Source organism: Muscardinus avellanarius (genome assembly GCF_963383645.1).
Source record: "Muscardinus avellanarius genome assembly, chromosome: 10".
NCBI lineage: Eukaryota > Metazoa > Chordata > Mammalia > Rodentia > Gliridae > Muscardinus > Muscardinus avellanarius.
This window is the reverse complement of record NC_137796.1, coordinates 76,074,634-76,089,315: the sequence shown is the minus strand read 5'-3', so window position 1 is coordinate 76,089,315 and position 14,682 is coordinate 76,074,634. Positions and strand designations below refer to the sequence as shown.

At 40.7% G+C, this 14,682-nt stretch overlaps 1 protein-coding gene across 1 annotated transcript in view; it reads right to left on the bottom strand.

The window, feature by feature from the left end:
• Positions 1-14,682, bottom strand: part of LMTK2 (lemur tyrosine kinase 2) — a gene marked incomplete at both ends in the record, with an annotated part of 113,229 nt that overhangs the window by 38,672 nt on the left and 59,875 nt on the right. The window contains one exon of the mRNA XM_080704443.1: positions 9,133-9,220. Within this exon, the coding sequence (XP_080560569.1) occupies positions 9,133-9,220 (88 nt within the window). The remainder of the gene's footprint in view (positions 1-9,132; positions 9,221-14,682) is intronic.

Sequence of the window (14,682 nt, the reverse complement as noted above, 5' to 3'; positions counted from 1 at the left end):
CTCAAAAGAAAAACAAAACAACCCAAACAACGACGAAAACCACTGTTTTAGGGTATTTATCTTATTTTTTTAATATTGGGGATTGGACCCAGGGGTGTTCTACCTCCAAGCTACACCGTGCTAAGTTGTTGAGGCTAGTCACAAACCTGTGATCCTCCTGCCTTAACTTACCAAGTTCTGGAATCGCAGGCCTGGGGCATCATGCCCAGCAAGTGTATTAATTTTTCTCAGGCATATCAGTGTCTTTACTTTGAGATTGAGCAAGCAGCATCTCAGCAGCAGTGCTGTTGTTAGCCACTCAAATTTGTACTTAATTAGTAGTTATAATCAATTAAGCAAAAAAAAAAACCATTATCAGGGGTTTTATTGTTGCTGCTGGGGTTTGAACTCAGGGCCATTCTACCTCTGAGCTATACTCTCAGGCCTTTTTCATTCTTTAATTTGAAACAGGGTCTCACTAAGTTGCATAGGGTCTCACTAAGTAGCTGAGGCTGGCCATGAACCTGTCTCATCCTCCCAAGTACGCCACCAGGCCTGGCTAAAAACAACTATCAATGCTGAGCACTTTGTGTTCAATAATTTCCTTCCTCACCGTATTTTGTGGGTGCAAGTTCACAGATGTCTACACTGAGGCCTAAAGAGGTTAAGTAAGCACATCTGGATACAGCCAGCCTGGCTGTCCAAGCAGCCTGGGCCAGGATCAGGGCAAATTCACCTCTGTATTCCCTCAGCACTAAGCACAGCTCTTTGTAATTCATGTGCCCAATACACTTTTGTAGAATGAGTGGAGTGATCCTAAACCAAAACACAACATCATCGCCTTGATATTTGTATGAGAGCACTGTACACCTGCTATGGCAACAAGTAACACCAAACACCTAGGCAGAGCTGGGCGTGGTGGCGTCCACCTGTAATCCCAGCACTTGGAAGGCTAAAACAGGAGGATGGCAGGTCCAAGACCAGCCTCAGCAACTTAGCAAGACCTTGTTCCAAATAAAAAATAAAATTGGGACTGGGCATGTAGCTCAGAGGTAAAATGCCCTTAGGTTCAATTCCCAGTAACAAAAAATAAAACACCAACAAACCCGTAAGTACCCCCAAAACCAACCCAGCAGTAATCTCTCAATTCATTTTGTAAACATGCCAGCACATGTGAAAATTCCAAGCTTTCTCCCATCAGGCTGGTGATTCCATTTTATAGAAAATTATTTAAGTGCAAAATTAGTCCCCTCCTTCATACTTGAAAGATATCATTGGGCATGACTGCTGCACGGTGACAACTAAAAAGGTCAATGTTCATTCAGCCACTCGTGACCTAAGAACATGGAGATAGCTGGTCCGCTCACTGAGGCTGTGGCGGCGTATGACCAAACCCGGGACCATTGCCCTCTCTGTCCCTTGGACTGTGGCCAGAGGGCACCTTCTGCCCTGGAGTATGCTCCTCTGCGCAGGCTGGCCTGTTTCTGAGCAGGTTCTGTGCATGCAGGGTTTTTGCTGGGCTGAGTGTCCAAGCGAGGTCCTACTGTGTTTGGGGACATCCCTGAAGTCTGTGCAGGCAGGTGGCCTCTTCAGTTCACTGGGTTGATGCTACTTGCTTCTGCACAAACTGAGTGCAGAGTAGCTGGACTTCAGGGCAAGTGACCCAGTCGGGGCCCAGTCCTTGCTGCTGGAGAAGTTCTTTTTGGGGTTTTCTAGGGCTACAGGTATGAGCATTGAATCTGGCCCACAGAGACCAACAGGATTTCTCACTACTGGGCAAGTTGGAGGGGCCCAGGGTTAACAGCCTTTGTTCTGGGTATGAAACTACCCATGCCAAGCAATAAGCAGAGATTTCCAAAGGCCCATTAGCCTCCTCCTAGTACACAGAACACTTGACAGCACCTCAACTAGCAGTAGATAATTATCAATGAAATTTTATTAGTACGGTAAAAAGTGCCAAGTACAAAATTTACCATCTCAATGGTTTCTAAATGTACAGTTCTGTAATATTAGATATATTCACATTGTTGTGCAACCATAACCACAACCTATCTCCAATACTTTTGCATCCATTAAACAACCATTCTCCTCCCTTCCTCCAGACCAGAAACTTTCTGTCTCGCTGAATATGACTGCCATATGAGGAATCATAAAGCATATATCTTGCAACACATAGGCACAGATAAACACTTTCTCAACAAGACCCCAAAGGCACAACAAATTAAAAGGCGAATCAACACGTGGGATTGCATGAAACTGAAGAGCTTCTGTTCAGCAAAGGAGACTGTCAAGAACCTCAACCGAGAGCCAACAGAATGGGAGAAGATTTTCGCCACCTACACCTCCGATAGAGGACTAATATCTAGAACATACAGAGAACTCAAGCAACTCAACAATAAGAAAACAAAGCATCCAAATAACAAAATGGGCAAGCGAACTAAATAGACATTTCACAAAAGAAGAAATTCAAATGGCCAATAAATGCATGAAAAAATGCTCAACATCATTGGCAATCAGAGAGATGCAAATCAAAACTACCCTGAGATTTCACCTAACTCCAACTAAAATGGCAATCATTCAAAACACAAACAACAAATGCTGGTGAGGATGTGGAGAAGTGGGAACTCTAAAACATTGCTGGTGGGATTGCAAATTAGTGCAACCACTTTGGAAAACAGTATGGAGAATCCTCAGAAGAATGGGAACAAATCTACCATTTGATCCAGCAATACCACTTCTGAGTATCTACCCAAAAGAAAAGAAACTAAACTACCAAACTAATGCATGTGTATCTATGTTCATAGCTGCACAATTCACCATAGCCAAACCATGGAACCAGCCAAGATGTCCATCAACAGATGAATGGATTACAAAACTGTGGGATATGTACACAATGGAATTTTACTCAGCCATCAAAAAAACTCAATTACATCATTTTCAGGGAAATGGATGGAACTGGAGGACATTATGCTAAGCGAGATTAGTCAGTCACAAAAAATAAGAAATCATATGCTTTCCCTAATATGTGAAAGCTAAGGAGAAATGGGTCATAGGAGGAACTCTAGATGAAAAAATAAATCCTACAGAGGAGCAAACAAAACAACCTAAATGAGGGGATGGGAGGGGGGAAGAAGGAAATTCTCTAAAACACACAATGTACTTAAACATGTTGAAGTCAACCACTAAGCCAAGCAAGGGAAGGAGGGATGGGGAGGGTTGGGGTGGGAATTGGGTAGGGGTTAAATCAGTGATGTGTACATGTGATATATGAATATAATACACCAATAAAAAATTGAAAAAAATAAAGCATGTATCTTTTGTTGCTGGCTTATTTCACTCAGCATAATGTCCTCCTGGTCATCCATACTGTACCACGTGTCAGAATTTCCTTCTTTAAGGCTGAATAATGGTCCTATGAACATGGTGTACAAGTATCTGTTTTAGACCTTACTTTCACTTCTTTGGGGACTATTCCCCAGAGTGGAACTGCTGGATCATATGGTAATTGTCTTTAGTTTTTTGAGGAACAATGATTGTTTTTGATATTTTATTGTTGATCAGTGTCCCACCTAGTGATACAATTAAGTTAGAAATAGCTAGCTGGGTGTGGTGCTGCACGCTTGTAAGCTTAGTACTTGAGAGGCTGAGACACGAAGATCACGCAGGTCTAAAGCCAGCCTTAGCTACTTGCTGAGGCTCTCGGTAACTTAGTGAGACCCTGTTTCTAAATAAAATATAAAATAGGTCCCCAATACCACAAAAAAAGAAAGAAAGAGAGAAGGAAAGAAAGAGAAAGAGAAAAAGAAAGCAAGCAAGCAAGCAAGCAAGCAAGCAAGCAAGCTACAAGTTCCCCACTGCCAAAAGAAACTTTTGGTGGGGACAAGATGTTCAGCCATTTCCCAAGTAACTTAGATGAGTCACATAAATCATGTTTCAAGAAAACACATTTGCGGCAATACCACTTCTGGGTATCTACCCAAAAGAAAGGATACCAAATGACCAAACTAATGCACATGTATCTATGTTCATAGCTGCACAATTCATGATGGCCAAACTATGAAACCAGCCAAGATGTCCATTAACAGATGAACGGATTACAAACTGTGGGATATGTACACAATGGAATTTTACTCAGCCATAAAAAAAAAAAATTGCAGCATTTACAGGGAAATGGATGGATTTTCAAAACATTATGCTAAGCGAGATTAGTCAGTCACAAAAAGTAAGGAATCGGATGCTTCCCTAATATGTGAAAGCTAAGGTGAAAGGGGTCATAGGAGGATCTCCAGGTGAAAAAGGAGATCCTATAGCGGAGCAAATAAGGCAACCTACATGTGGGGATGGGGGGGGGAGGACTCTTTAAAGCACACGATGTACTTATTCATATCATAGTCAACCACTATGCCAAGCATGGGAGGGAGGAATGGGGAGGGAGCGGGGTGGGTACTGGGTGGGGGCTGACCGGGTGATGTGTGCATTTATGACTACACAAGTGTTTTACCCCATTATGATGTATATATACAATGCACTAATAAAAATAAATAAATAAAAAGATGCCACATTTGTTAATTCTGTAGAGTTGTATACATAATCTTCACCCTAAAGTATAAAAACTAATTAAAATTGTTAATATGTTTTAAACACTTAGTCTAAGCACCTGGGCAATATGAACTTATTTAGTTCAGAGGTCTAAAGGTATTGGGGGACATATGTATTTTTATATTTTTCATAAAATTATGTCTGTACAATGACAAAAATACAAAGAATACTCTAGAACTGTGTTAGTACTGGATCATTTGTGATAATGGTAAGGGAAGCACGTATTTGGCTATGTTTAAGTATTTCTTTACCAAAAAGAGTTAGATATTACTTTTCAAAAGGACAGATAGCTTCAGTAGAAAATAACAAGATAGTACTAAAACAAAATCCATTTTCTGAACCCTTTCAGGGGAAAACATTAAGCCAAGTATCCAGTCTTTGACCATTCCAGGAATAATGTTTCTGGATTGATCCCCGGTACCACAAAAACAAAAACAAAAAACAGAAGTAGATACATAAGGCTAAAGACATGGAAAATGCCAAAATATCTAATATGGTTTTCTAAACCATGCTATTTAGCCTGGAAACACCTGACATTTCAAGTAGGTGCTGATTCCTGCTGTATTTCCATTACGTTCATTTATGAAGAGTGTCTCAATTCTTGTTTATAATAAACATCAAAGGCTTGGGAACCAAAGGTGGCACACTCAGTACCACAGAAAAGTAGACTGTGTGTGTGTGTGTGTGTGTGTGTGTGTGTGGTACTGGGGATTGAACCCAGGGGCATTCTACCTCTCAGCTACATATACCCAGAACTATTTTATCTCTTTTTTTTTTTTTTTTTTTTTAATGGTACTGGGGTTCCTGGAAGCCCTTCTACCTCCGGGCTACACTCCCAGACCTAATTTTACATTTTTATTTGGAAACAGGGTCTTCTAAACCAGCACGCGCTGCTGGCTTAGAACCTGCGTGATCCTCCTGTCTCTGCCTCCCAAGCACAGGGATTACGATCATGCGCCACCACGCCCGGCCTATTTTATCTTTTATTTTGAAACAGGGTCTCATCAAGTTGCAGAGGGCATCAGCTGCTGAAGCTGGCCTTGAAACTGCAACCTCCTGTCTCAGCCTCCTAAATCCTGGGAATACAAGCGTGTACCACCATGCCCAGCTTAAACGTGGACTCTGAACAAGCAGACCTGCTCCTCACAGGCATGCAGCCCTTGGTGGTGAATCTGTTTTCCTTGGTGCTCTGTCAGCACTGGAATAACCCCTGCCACACTGGTTACACAGAGCTGGATGAAAAGGAAACTATTTCCATGTCATAATAACCTAGGAATGCAGGTATTCTAGCTCTGACCATACTGAGAACACAGAAAATTCAATAAAACTGACAAACACCATGGCAACCCCCCTCCTCTCAGTCTTCATGTACTGCTAGATAACTTATCACATCTGACCCCCAACTCTGGGACTTAGAGGACAATAATCACACTTTGCCTCTGTATCTTAGGCACCCATACTGCAGTAAGTACTCAGTAAATGAACAACCTCCTCCTTGGAAAGAACAGATAAGAAGGTTTAATTCTAATTTTTCTTATCCAGAGCAAGAGCTCTATGAAGTCCAAGCTTCTTCAGGGCAGGGTTAAAATATTAACCCCAGACTTTGTGAAGTTTAATATGTATGTTTCAATTCCTTCCTTCTTCCTTGTTTCCTCCCTGTTGAATCTAGAGGCATTCTACCTCCAAACAACACTCCCAGCCCTATTTTCTTTTTAGATTGAAACAGGATCTCACTAGGTTGCTAAGAGTCTTGCTAAGTTGTTATGGCTGGCCTTGAATCTGTGATCCTCCTTTTTCAGCTTCCCAACAGGCATACACCACCATGCCCAGCTACACTGTGTAATTTCTAGGATAACCACACACAAAATCAAGAAACAGTTTCTAAAATTCAAACTAGTAGATGATGAAAACTGAAACAGAAAAGGCCGGGCGTGGTGGTACATGGTTGTAATCCCCGTGCATGGAGGCAGAAACAGGAGGATCGAGCAGGTTCGAAGCCAGCCTTGCTGGTTTAAGAGACTCTGTTTCCAAATAAAAATATAAAATAGGTCTGATAGTACAGCCCGGAGGTAGAAGGGTTTCCAGGAACCCCAGTACCACCACCACCAAAAAATAAAACAAACAAAAAACCTGAACCTGAAAAAAATCAAGAATCCAAAATAATGCAAAAAAGAACAACTGGTAGAGGGAGGAAAAATAAGAGTAAATAGGTATAGAAATTTACAAATAGCTCACTAGCTACAACGAATGTAAATGAACCATGTGTTCCATTTTAAGTGACCAAGATTACCAGGTTAATAAAGGTTTTAATAATAAGTTATTTATGAGACATGTAAACCAGAGTAGAAAAGGATTAACAAAGATGAACCTAATGAGACAGGTAAATTTTGATTAACTTTGGAAAGCAGGTATTATTAGATTAACATCAGGAAGAACAGGCTTTGAACCTTAAACAGAACCCTTCAACAATGACAAAAAAAGTTAAAAATACAGGAAGTCATATTATACAAGATATCAAAAATGTATAAAGCAAAATAATCAGAATTATGAGGAAGTCATAATCAGAGTGAAGATTTTAATATGACTTTCTCAAAAAGTGATAGAAAATTTATTCAAATCCCCTCCACTCACTGAAAAAAAAAAATTAGGAGGGTGTTGGAAGCTGGGCATGGTGGTGCATGCCTGTAATCCTAATACTTGGAAAGCTTAGACAGGAGGATCGCAGGTTTGAAGAGCGCCTCAGCAAACAGTGAGACTTTCATCAACCTAGTGAGATCTTGTTTCAAAACAAAAATAAAAAATAGGACTAGAGATGTAGTTTGGAGGTAGAATGCTCTGGGTTCAATCTCCAGTACCACCCCCACTCCACACACACAAGAGGGGTGTTGGAACATGTGAACAATCTCCTAAACTTGATCTCAAAGCCCCATAAGAAATAGTCTGAAACAATATCAGAATAAACATCTGTGTGTGCAGGTGTGCACTAGCATTTTTTTTTTTTTTTGCGGGTCTGGGGATGGAACCCAGGGGCATTCGACCTTTGAGCTACACCCCCTGCCCTATTTTTTTAATTCTTTATTTTGAAACCGGGTCTCACTGAGTTACAGAGGGCCTCACTAAGTAGCTGAGGCTGTCTGCGAACCATAATCCTCCAGGTCTCAGCCTCCCGAAATACAAGCGTGCGCCACCACGCCCGGCATGCACTAGCATTTACAGAAACAAAAAACACTGATCCTGGAAAAAAGATGAATGTAGCTGGAACAGAGCTGCAGCTGACCCAAAGGCAACATGTAAGCCAAGCAAGAACTACTTTGTTGCTATAAGACAAGCTACAAGGACTTGGGGGGTCACTATGACGGAATCCAATTAAAGTGAACATATCAAGTTTATTAATTTTCATTTGGAATTAACTACTTCTGTCAATGAAAACCATATTTAGGAATTAAAGCCAAAAAAAAAAAAATGTTAGCTGTACTCTACTTCAATTGCAGGAAATATTATCTGACTTTATTGAGAATTTATTTTCTGGGCACAGCCAAGGAAGTTTTAATTTTCTGAAAACTGAGATGATGCAGATAAATCAATTAAAACCTAGAAAATTCAATTAACATCTTACTGCTGTTTGAGGAAATAACAATTATGTGCTAAAAATAGGCTTTAGAAAGGATGAAATATTCTGCACAGGGGAAAATATGTTTACAGAAAAATTTCACATAGAAATTGTTATTAAAATTATTCATGAAACAGCACAAAGAACAATCTTTCCAACCATTAAGTTACCATGAATAATATCATGCTAAGAAATAGTTAAAATAAATCATCTCACTCCTTAAAAATATAAATGCTATATCCATTCGCTATTTTCAACAGCTAACGTATCATAGGTATTATTGGTAAAGAGTATTCTTGGGCTCCCTCAATGCGGAAAATTCTAAATTTCAAAATGACTGGTTGAAGTGAAGACCTCAAACCCTCAGGAAGGGCACAGCTAGATCCAAGCTCGGGCTTAGCCATATATTTGATAAAGAACATTTTCTTTTCTTTTTTTTCTTTTTTGTGGTACTGGGGGTGGAACCTAGGGGCTTTCCACCTATAGGCTATACTCCCAGACCTATTTTTTACTTTATTTGGAAACAGGGTCTCACTAAGTTGCTGAGAGCCTCACTAAGTAGCTGAGGCTGGCTTAGAACCTGTGTGATCCTCCTGTCTCAGCCTCCCAAGCGCAGGGATTACAAGCGTGCACCACCACGCCCGGCTCACAACATTTTCTTAAACTCTGAGCTTTATTTTAATTATGGGGTAAGTATGGACAAACATTGGTACACTTGGGTTTGTTACAATTAGATCCGGTATTGCAAGTAAACAGTTTAATAAGAGGCCTGTGGTGTCATGAGGCACCATACAGGTGTTATTAATACAATTACCAAATACAATGCATTAAATACATCACAAAGTTCTTCAAATGGGGAACAGTACCAAGTCCAACTATATTTGGCAAAACACTCTGATATAACCATTAAAATTCCTCAACTGTCATCCCTATTAAAAACTTACCAAGTCGCAGAACTCAAACACCAGAAGATAGGGAATTGCTTCTACACACTGTCCCACACACTGAAGAACATTTGGATGCTGAAGAATACTGGCAAAAATAAAAAAGTCACAGTATTGTATATGAAGAAGTATGCTAGAAAATTTGTTCAAACAGTAATTCCAGCTTTAACATTCATAGTGATTTAAATATGGTGTGACAAATTGAAAAAGAGCACATTAAGATTATATATACTTAATGGATACAGACTAAGTTATCTAGTAATTAAGTAATGCAAAGTCAATCAAGTATTTTCACAAGTTAAAAAAAAGAATTTCTAACCTAAGAATCTTTCCCTTTAATAACTTAAATTTAGGGATAATATTTTGAGGTGGCATTTAAAAAGACAAATATAAAAATTCAAAAGGCATTTCAATCTAGATATTAAATAACTCAAGTTACTCCATTAGGCGAGTTTATATACTAGTTCCAAAATTTTCCACAGTATATAGAAACTCATTTTGAAAATTTTTTTTTGCTGAGACAGGAGGACTTCAGGTTTGAGGACAACCTCATCAATGTAAGAAGACTCTTGCTGGATGTGGTGGCACACGCTTGTAATCCCAGCGCTTGGGAGGCTGAGACAGGAGGACCACATAGGTTCAAAGCCAGCCTCAGCTACTTAGTGAGGCTCTCAGCAACTTAGACCCTGTTTCCAAATAAAGTATTACAAAGTGGTCTGGAGGCCAGGCGTGGTGGCGCAGGCTTGTAATCCCCGCGCTTGGGAGGCAGAGACAGGAGGATCACGCAGGTTCGAAGCCAGCCGCGCGCGCTGGCTTAGGAGACCCTGTTTCCAAATAAAAATGTAAAAATAGGTCTGGGAGTGCAGCCCGGAGGTAGAAGGGCTTCCAGGAACCCCAGTACCACACACACACACACACACACACACACACACACACACACACACACACAAAAGTCTGGGAGTATAGCTTGGAGGTAGAAAAGCCCCTAGGTTCTACCCCCAGTACCACACACACAAAAGAAGACTCTTAGCAACACAGCAAGACTGTTTAAAAACAAAAAAGAGGGGAAGAAAAGGGTACGTGTAGCTCAGAGGTAGAGTGTCCCTGGGTTCAATCCCTAGTACCGCCAAAAAAGGATATATCAAAATAAAAAATCTTGTGTTGAAACAATTATGCATTTATACAATTACAGGGAGTTCCAAAGTCAGTAGAGAAGTCTGGCATGTGACCAATGTCACCCACTGGGCATACCTGACACAATTACCTACAGCACAACACTAAAGGTTTTGTTTTGTTTTTGCAGGTCTGGGGATGGAACCTAGGGGCATTTGGCCTCCAAGCTACACCCCCTACCCTATTTTTAATTCTTTATTTTGAAACTGGGTCTCACTGAGTTGCAGAGGGCCTCACTAAGTAGCTGAGGCTGCCCGCGAACCGCGGTCCTCTGGTCTCAACCTCCCAAATGCTGGGATTACAAGTGTGCGCCATCACGCCCGGCTTCCAGCACAATACTAAAACCAGAGAACTGCCCTGTGATGAGGTGTGTGTAGAGCTTTATTGTCATGTCACCACATACGCAGATTCATGTGACTCACCTCAAAGGAGATGCAGAAGTAGTCCATTAGCACAAAGGTCTGCCCGACTGCCCTTGGCAAACATTTAATATGCCTTCCATCTCTATAATCTTTCCATTCTGAGACTACAAGTCAAGTATATACCTTATCTGAAATGCTTGGGACCAAAAGTGTTTCACAATCTTTGGATTTTGTAATATCTGCATATACATAATTAGACATCTTGAGACTTAAGTCTACACACAAGGTAAAATCATTTGATATATATAGTCTATGACCTGTCACAGGTTAGGTATGGAATTTGCCACCTGTGGCATCCTGCTGGCACTCAAAAGTCTCAAATTTTGAAGCATCCTAGATTTCTGATTAGGGATGTTCAACCTGTATTATATAAATGGAATAATACAGATGTAGCTTCTTGAAATTGATTTTTCAATAATATAATCCCCTTGATATCATCCAAGCTATTACACAGATAAAAAGTTCATTCTTCTTTTTTTCCTCTCTGAGAAGCATTCTGCAGCATGGATGCGCCCCAGTGTGTTTTCCCATTCATATTTAAAGGGAAACTATAGTTCTTCTCAGTTTTATTTTGCTATTATAAATACAGACACTATGTTGGGAGGCTGAGAAAGGAGGATTGCTAGTTCATAGCTACTTAGTGAGGGCTTCTGCAACTTAGTGAGACCCTGTTTCCAAATAAAGAATAAAAAATAGGCTGGGAGTAGTGGCGCACACTTGTAATCCCCGCGCTTGGGAGGTGGAGACAGGGGGATAGCGCAGGTTCGGAGCTAGCCGTGCTGGCTTGAGACCCTGTTTCCAAATAAAAATATAAAATAGGTCTGGGAGTGTAGCCCGGAGGAAGAAGGGCTTCCGGGAACCCCAATACCACAAAAAAAAAAAAAAGAAGAAGAAGAAAAAGAAATAGGGATGGGGGTGTAGCTTGGAGGTAGAATGCCCCTGGTTTCAATTCCCAGTACTGCAACAAACAACAAACAACGCCGGGTGTGGTGGTGCACGCTTGTAATCCCCACGCTTGGGAGGCAGAGACAGGAGGATCGCGCTGGTTTGGAGCCAGCCTCGCTGGCTTAGGAGACCCTGTTTCCACATACAAAAGTTAAAAAATAGGTCTGGGAGTGTAGCCTGGAGGTATAAGGGCTTCCAGGAACCCCAGTACCACCAAAAATAAACAAACAAAGAAACAAAAAATAAAACAAAAAATATAGACACTATGAATACTAATGTAAGGGGTTTGGGGTAGATGTCAAGCTTTCATTCCTCTGGAATAAATGCCCAGGTATGTAACTGAAGTAACGGTTAATTTTATGTGTCACTTTGGTTGGGCCACAGTGCTCAGACAGCTGGTCAAACAATAATCTGGACAGTATCTGTAATGATGTTTTTGATGAGGTTATCATTTATACCAGTGAACTTTCAGCAGATCCTTCCATGATGTAGGTAGACCTCATCTGTCAGTAGAAGAGCGTAATAGAAAGAAGATGGAGCTTAGTTCCTTTTCATGCTGAAGAAACTCTGCCAGGAGGCAGCTGTCAGACTTGAATCTTAATCAGCTCTTCTCTGGGTCTCCAGCCTGCTGGCCCAGACAGAAGATTTTGTATTGCCAATATCTAATGCACTGAACCAATTCCTTAAGATAAATCTTTTAGGTGTCATGATTTTTTTTTTTTTAAGGTACTAGGGATTAAACCTAGGAACATCCTACCTCTGAGCTACACCCCCAGCCCTAACTTTTATTCCTTATTTTTATTCTTTATTTGAAATTTTATTCTTTATTCTAACTTGTGGAAGGCCACACTAACAGCTAGCCACAAACAGTTAGCCACAAACCTGTGATCCTCCTGTCTTGGCCTCCCAAGTACTGGGATTACAAATGTGCACCACCAAGCCCAGCTTAGGTGTCATGATTTTTAAGAATTCTTCTCCAATCTGCAGTCCTCCTGCCTCAGCCTCCCAAGTACTGGGATTACAGGTGTGCACCACCACGCTCAGCTCATAAAACTCTACATTAGCTCTACCCATAGAATCTGTTTTGTGTACCCAATAACTGACAACTGAAATTATTTTGAGTTAAAAAACCTGCATCTGTTATGAATATGTACAGACTTTTTTCTTGTCATTATTTTCTAAACAATATAGTATTAACAACTATTTACACAGCAATCATATCACACTGGATAGTTTAAGTAATAAGGAGCTGGTCTTTTCATCCTCTCACCAGAGTCCTTAACAGAGCAAAAGCTGGTTTGATCATACAATTTACCAAACTTTTTAAGGGCCATGCTTTTAGGGGTCAGGTTGAAACACTCTTCATCAAGCCCTAGACTTCAAAGATTTCCTCTTATGTTATATTCTGAAGTTTCATTACCTTACATTGTAACCAGGTCCATGTTACATTAGTTTGTGTGTAAGATATGACTTATGAGAACCTTTTTTCTCCCTACAAATACCCAATCATTTTAGCATCACTTACTCCAAGGGCCATCCTTCTTCTATTCAGCTACTTTTGTACTTCTGTCAAAAGTTAGGTGGCCACACTTGAACCTAGAAATAATGGGATTATTCTGTTCTATTTTTCTATATGTCTATCCCTCTACCAATAGCACAGTCCTGATTATATACAAGATCTCAAAATTGAGTAGAAAGATCCAACTTCATTATTTCTCATTCTTGTTTTGGCTATTCTAGCTCCTTTTTTTTTTTTTTTTTTGGTGGGTCTGGGGATGGAACCCAGGGCATTCGACCTCCAAATTACACCCCCTGCCTATTTTTTATTCTTTATTTTGAAACAGGGTCTCTCTAAGTTGCAGAGGGCCTCACTAAGTAGCTGAGGCTGTCTGCGAATCGCAATCCTCTGGTCTCACCCTCCCGAATGCTGGGATTACAAGTGTGCGCCACCACACCTGGCTATAGCACCTTTTTTTCTTTCCATGTTAACTTTTTTTTTTTTCAGTACTAAAAATAAAACCCAGGGGCATTCAACTTCCAAGATACATCCCTAGCCCTACTTTTTATCCTTCTCTCTCTCCTTCTCCCCTTCCTTCCTTCCTTCCTTCCTTCCTTCCTTCCTTCCTTCCTTCCTTTTCTTTCTTTCTTTGTGGTACTGGGGATAGAACCCAGGGGATTTCTACCTCCACGCTACACTCCCAGACCTATTTTTTAAAAAAATATTTTATTTGGAAACAGGGTCTCACTAAGTTGCTGAGAGCCTCATTAAGTAGCTGAGGCTGGCTTTGAACCTGTGCGATCCTCCTGTCTCAGCCTCTCAAATGCTGGGATTATAAGCATGCGCCACCATACTCGGCTTTATTCTTTATTTTTGAAACGGTCTCAATGAGTTGCGAAGTGCCTCACTTAGTAGCTGAGGCTGTCTGTGAACCGTGATCCTCTGGTCTCAGCCTCCTGAATGCTAGGATTACAAGTGTGCGACACCATGCCCGGCTTCCACGCTAACTTTTTTTTGGTGGTACTGGGGTTCTTGGAAACCCTTCTACCTCCACGCTACACTCCAGACACCTAATTTTTATATTTTTATTTGGAAACAGGGTCTCAAGTCAGCACGGCTGGCTTCGAACCTGCGCAATCCTCCTGTCTCTGCCTCCCAAGAGTGGAGATTACAAGCATGTGCCACCACGTTGGCTTCCATGTTAACTTTTTAACAATCTTTTTTTTTATTTAAAAAAAAATTTCTTGTACATGGAGCCATGCTAATCTTCTCTGCATATTTACAATTTTTTGTGTATGTGCTGCTGAAGTGAGCATTAATCTTACATATATAAGCTCAATAGTCTTATTGGCTGAAACTGGAGGAAAGCAATTTCACAGCCTCAGCAAATTAGTAAGACCCTGTTTCAAATAAAAAAGTAAAATAAAATGGGGCTGAAGGTGTAGATCGGAGGTAGAATGCCCCTGGTTCCAATCCCTAGTATTGTAAAACAAAACAAGCCAACAACAAACA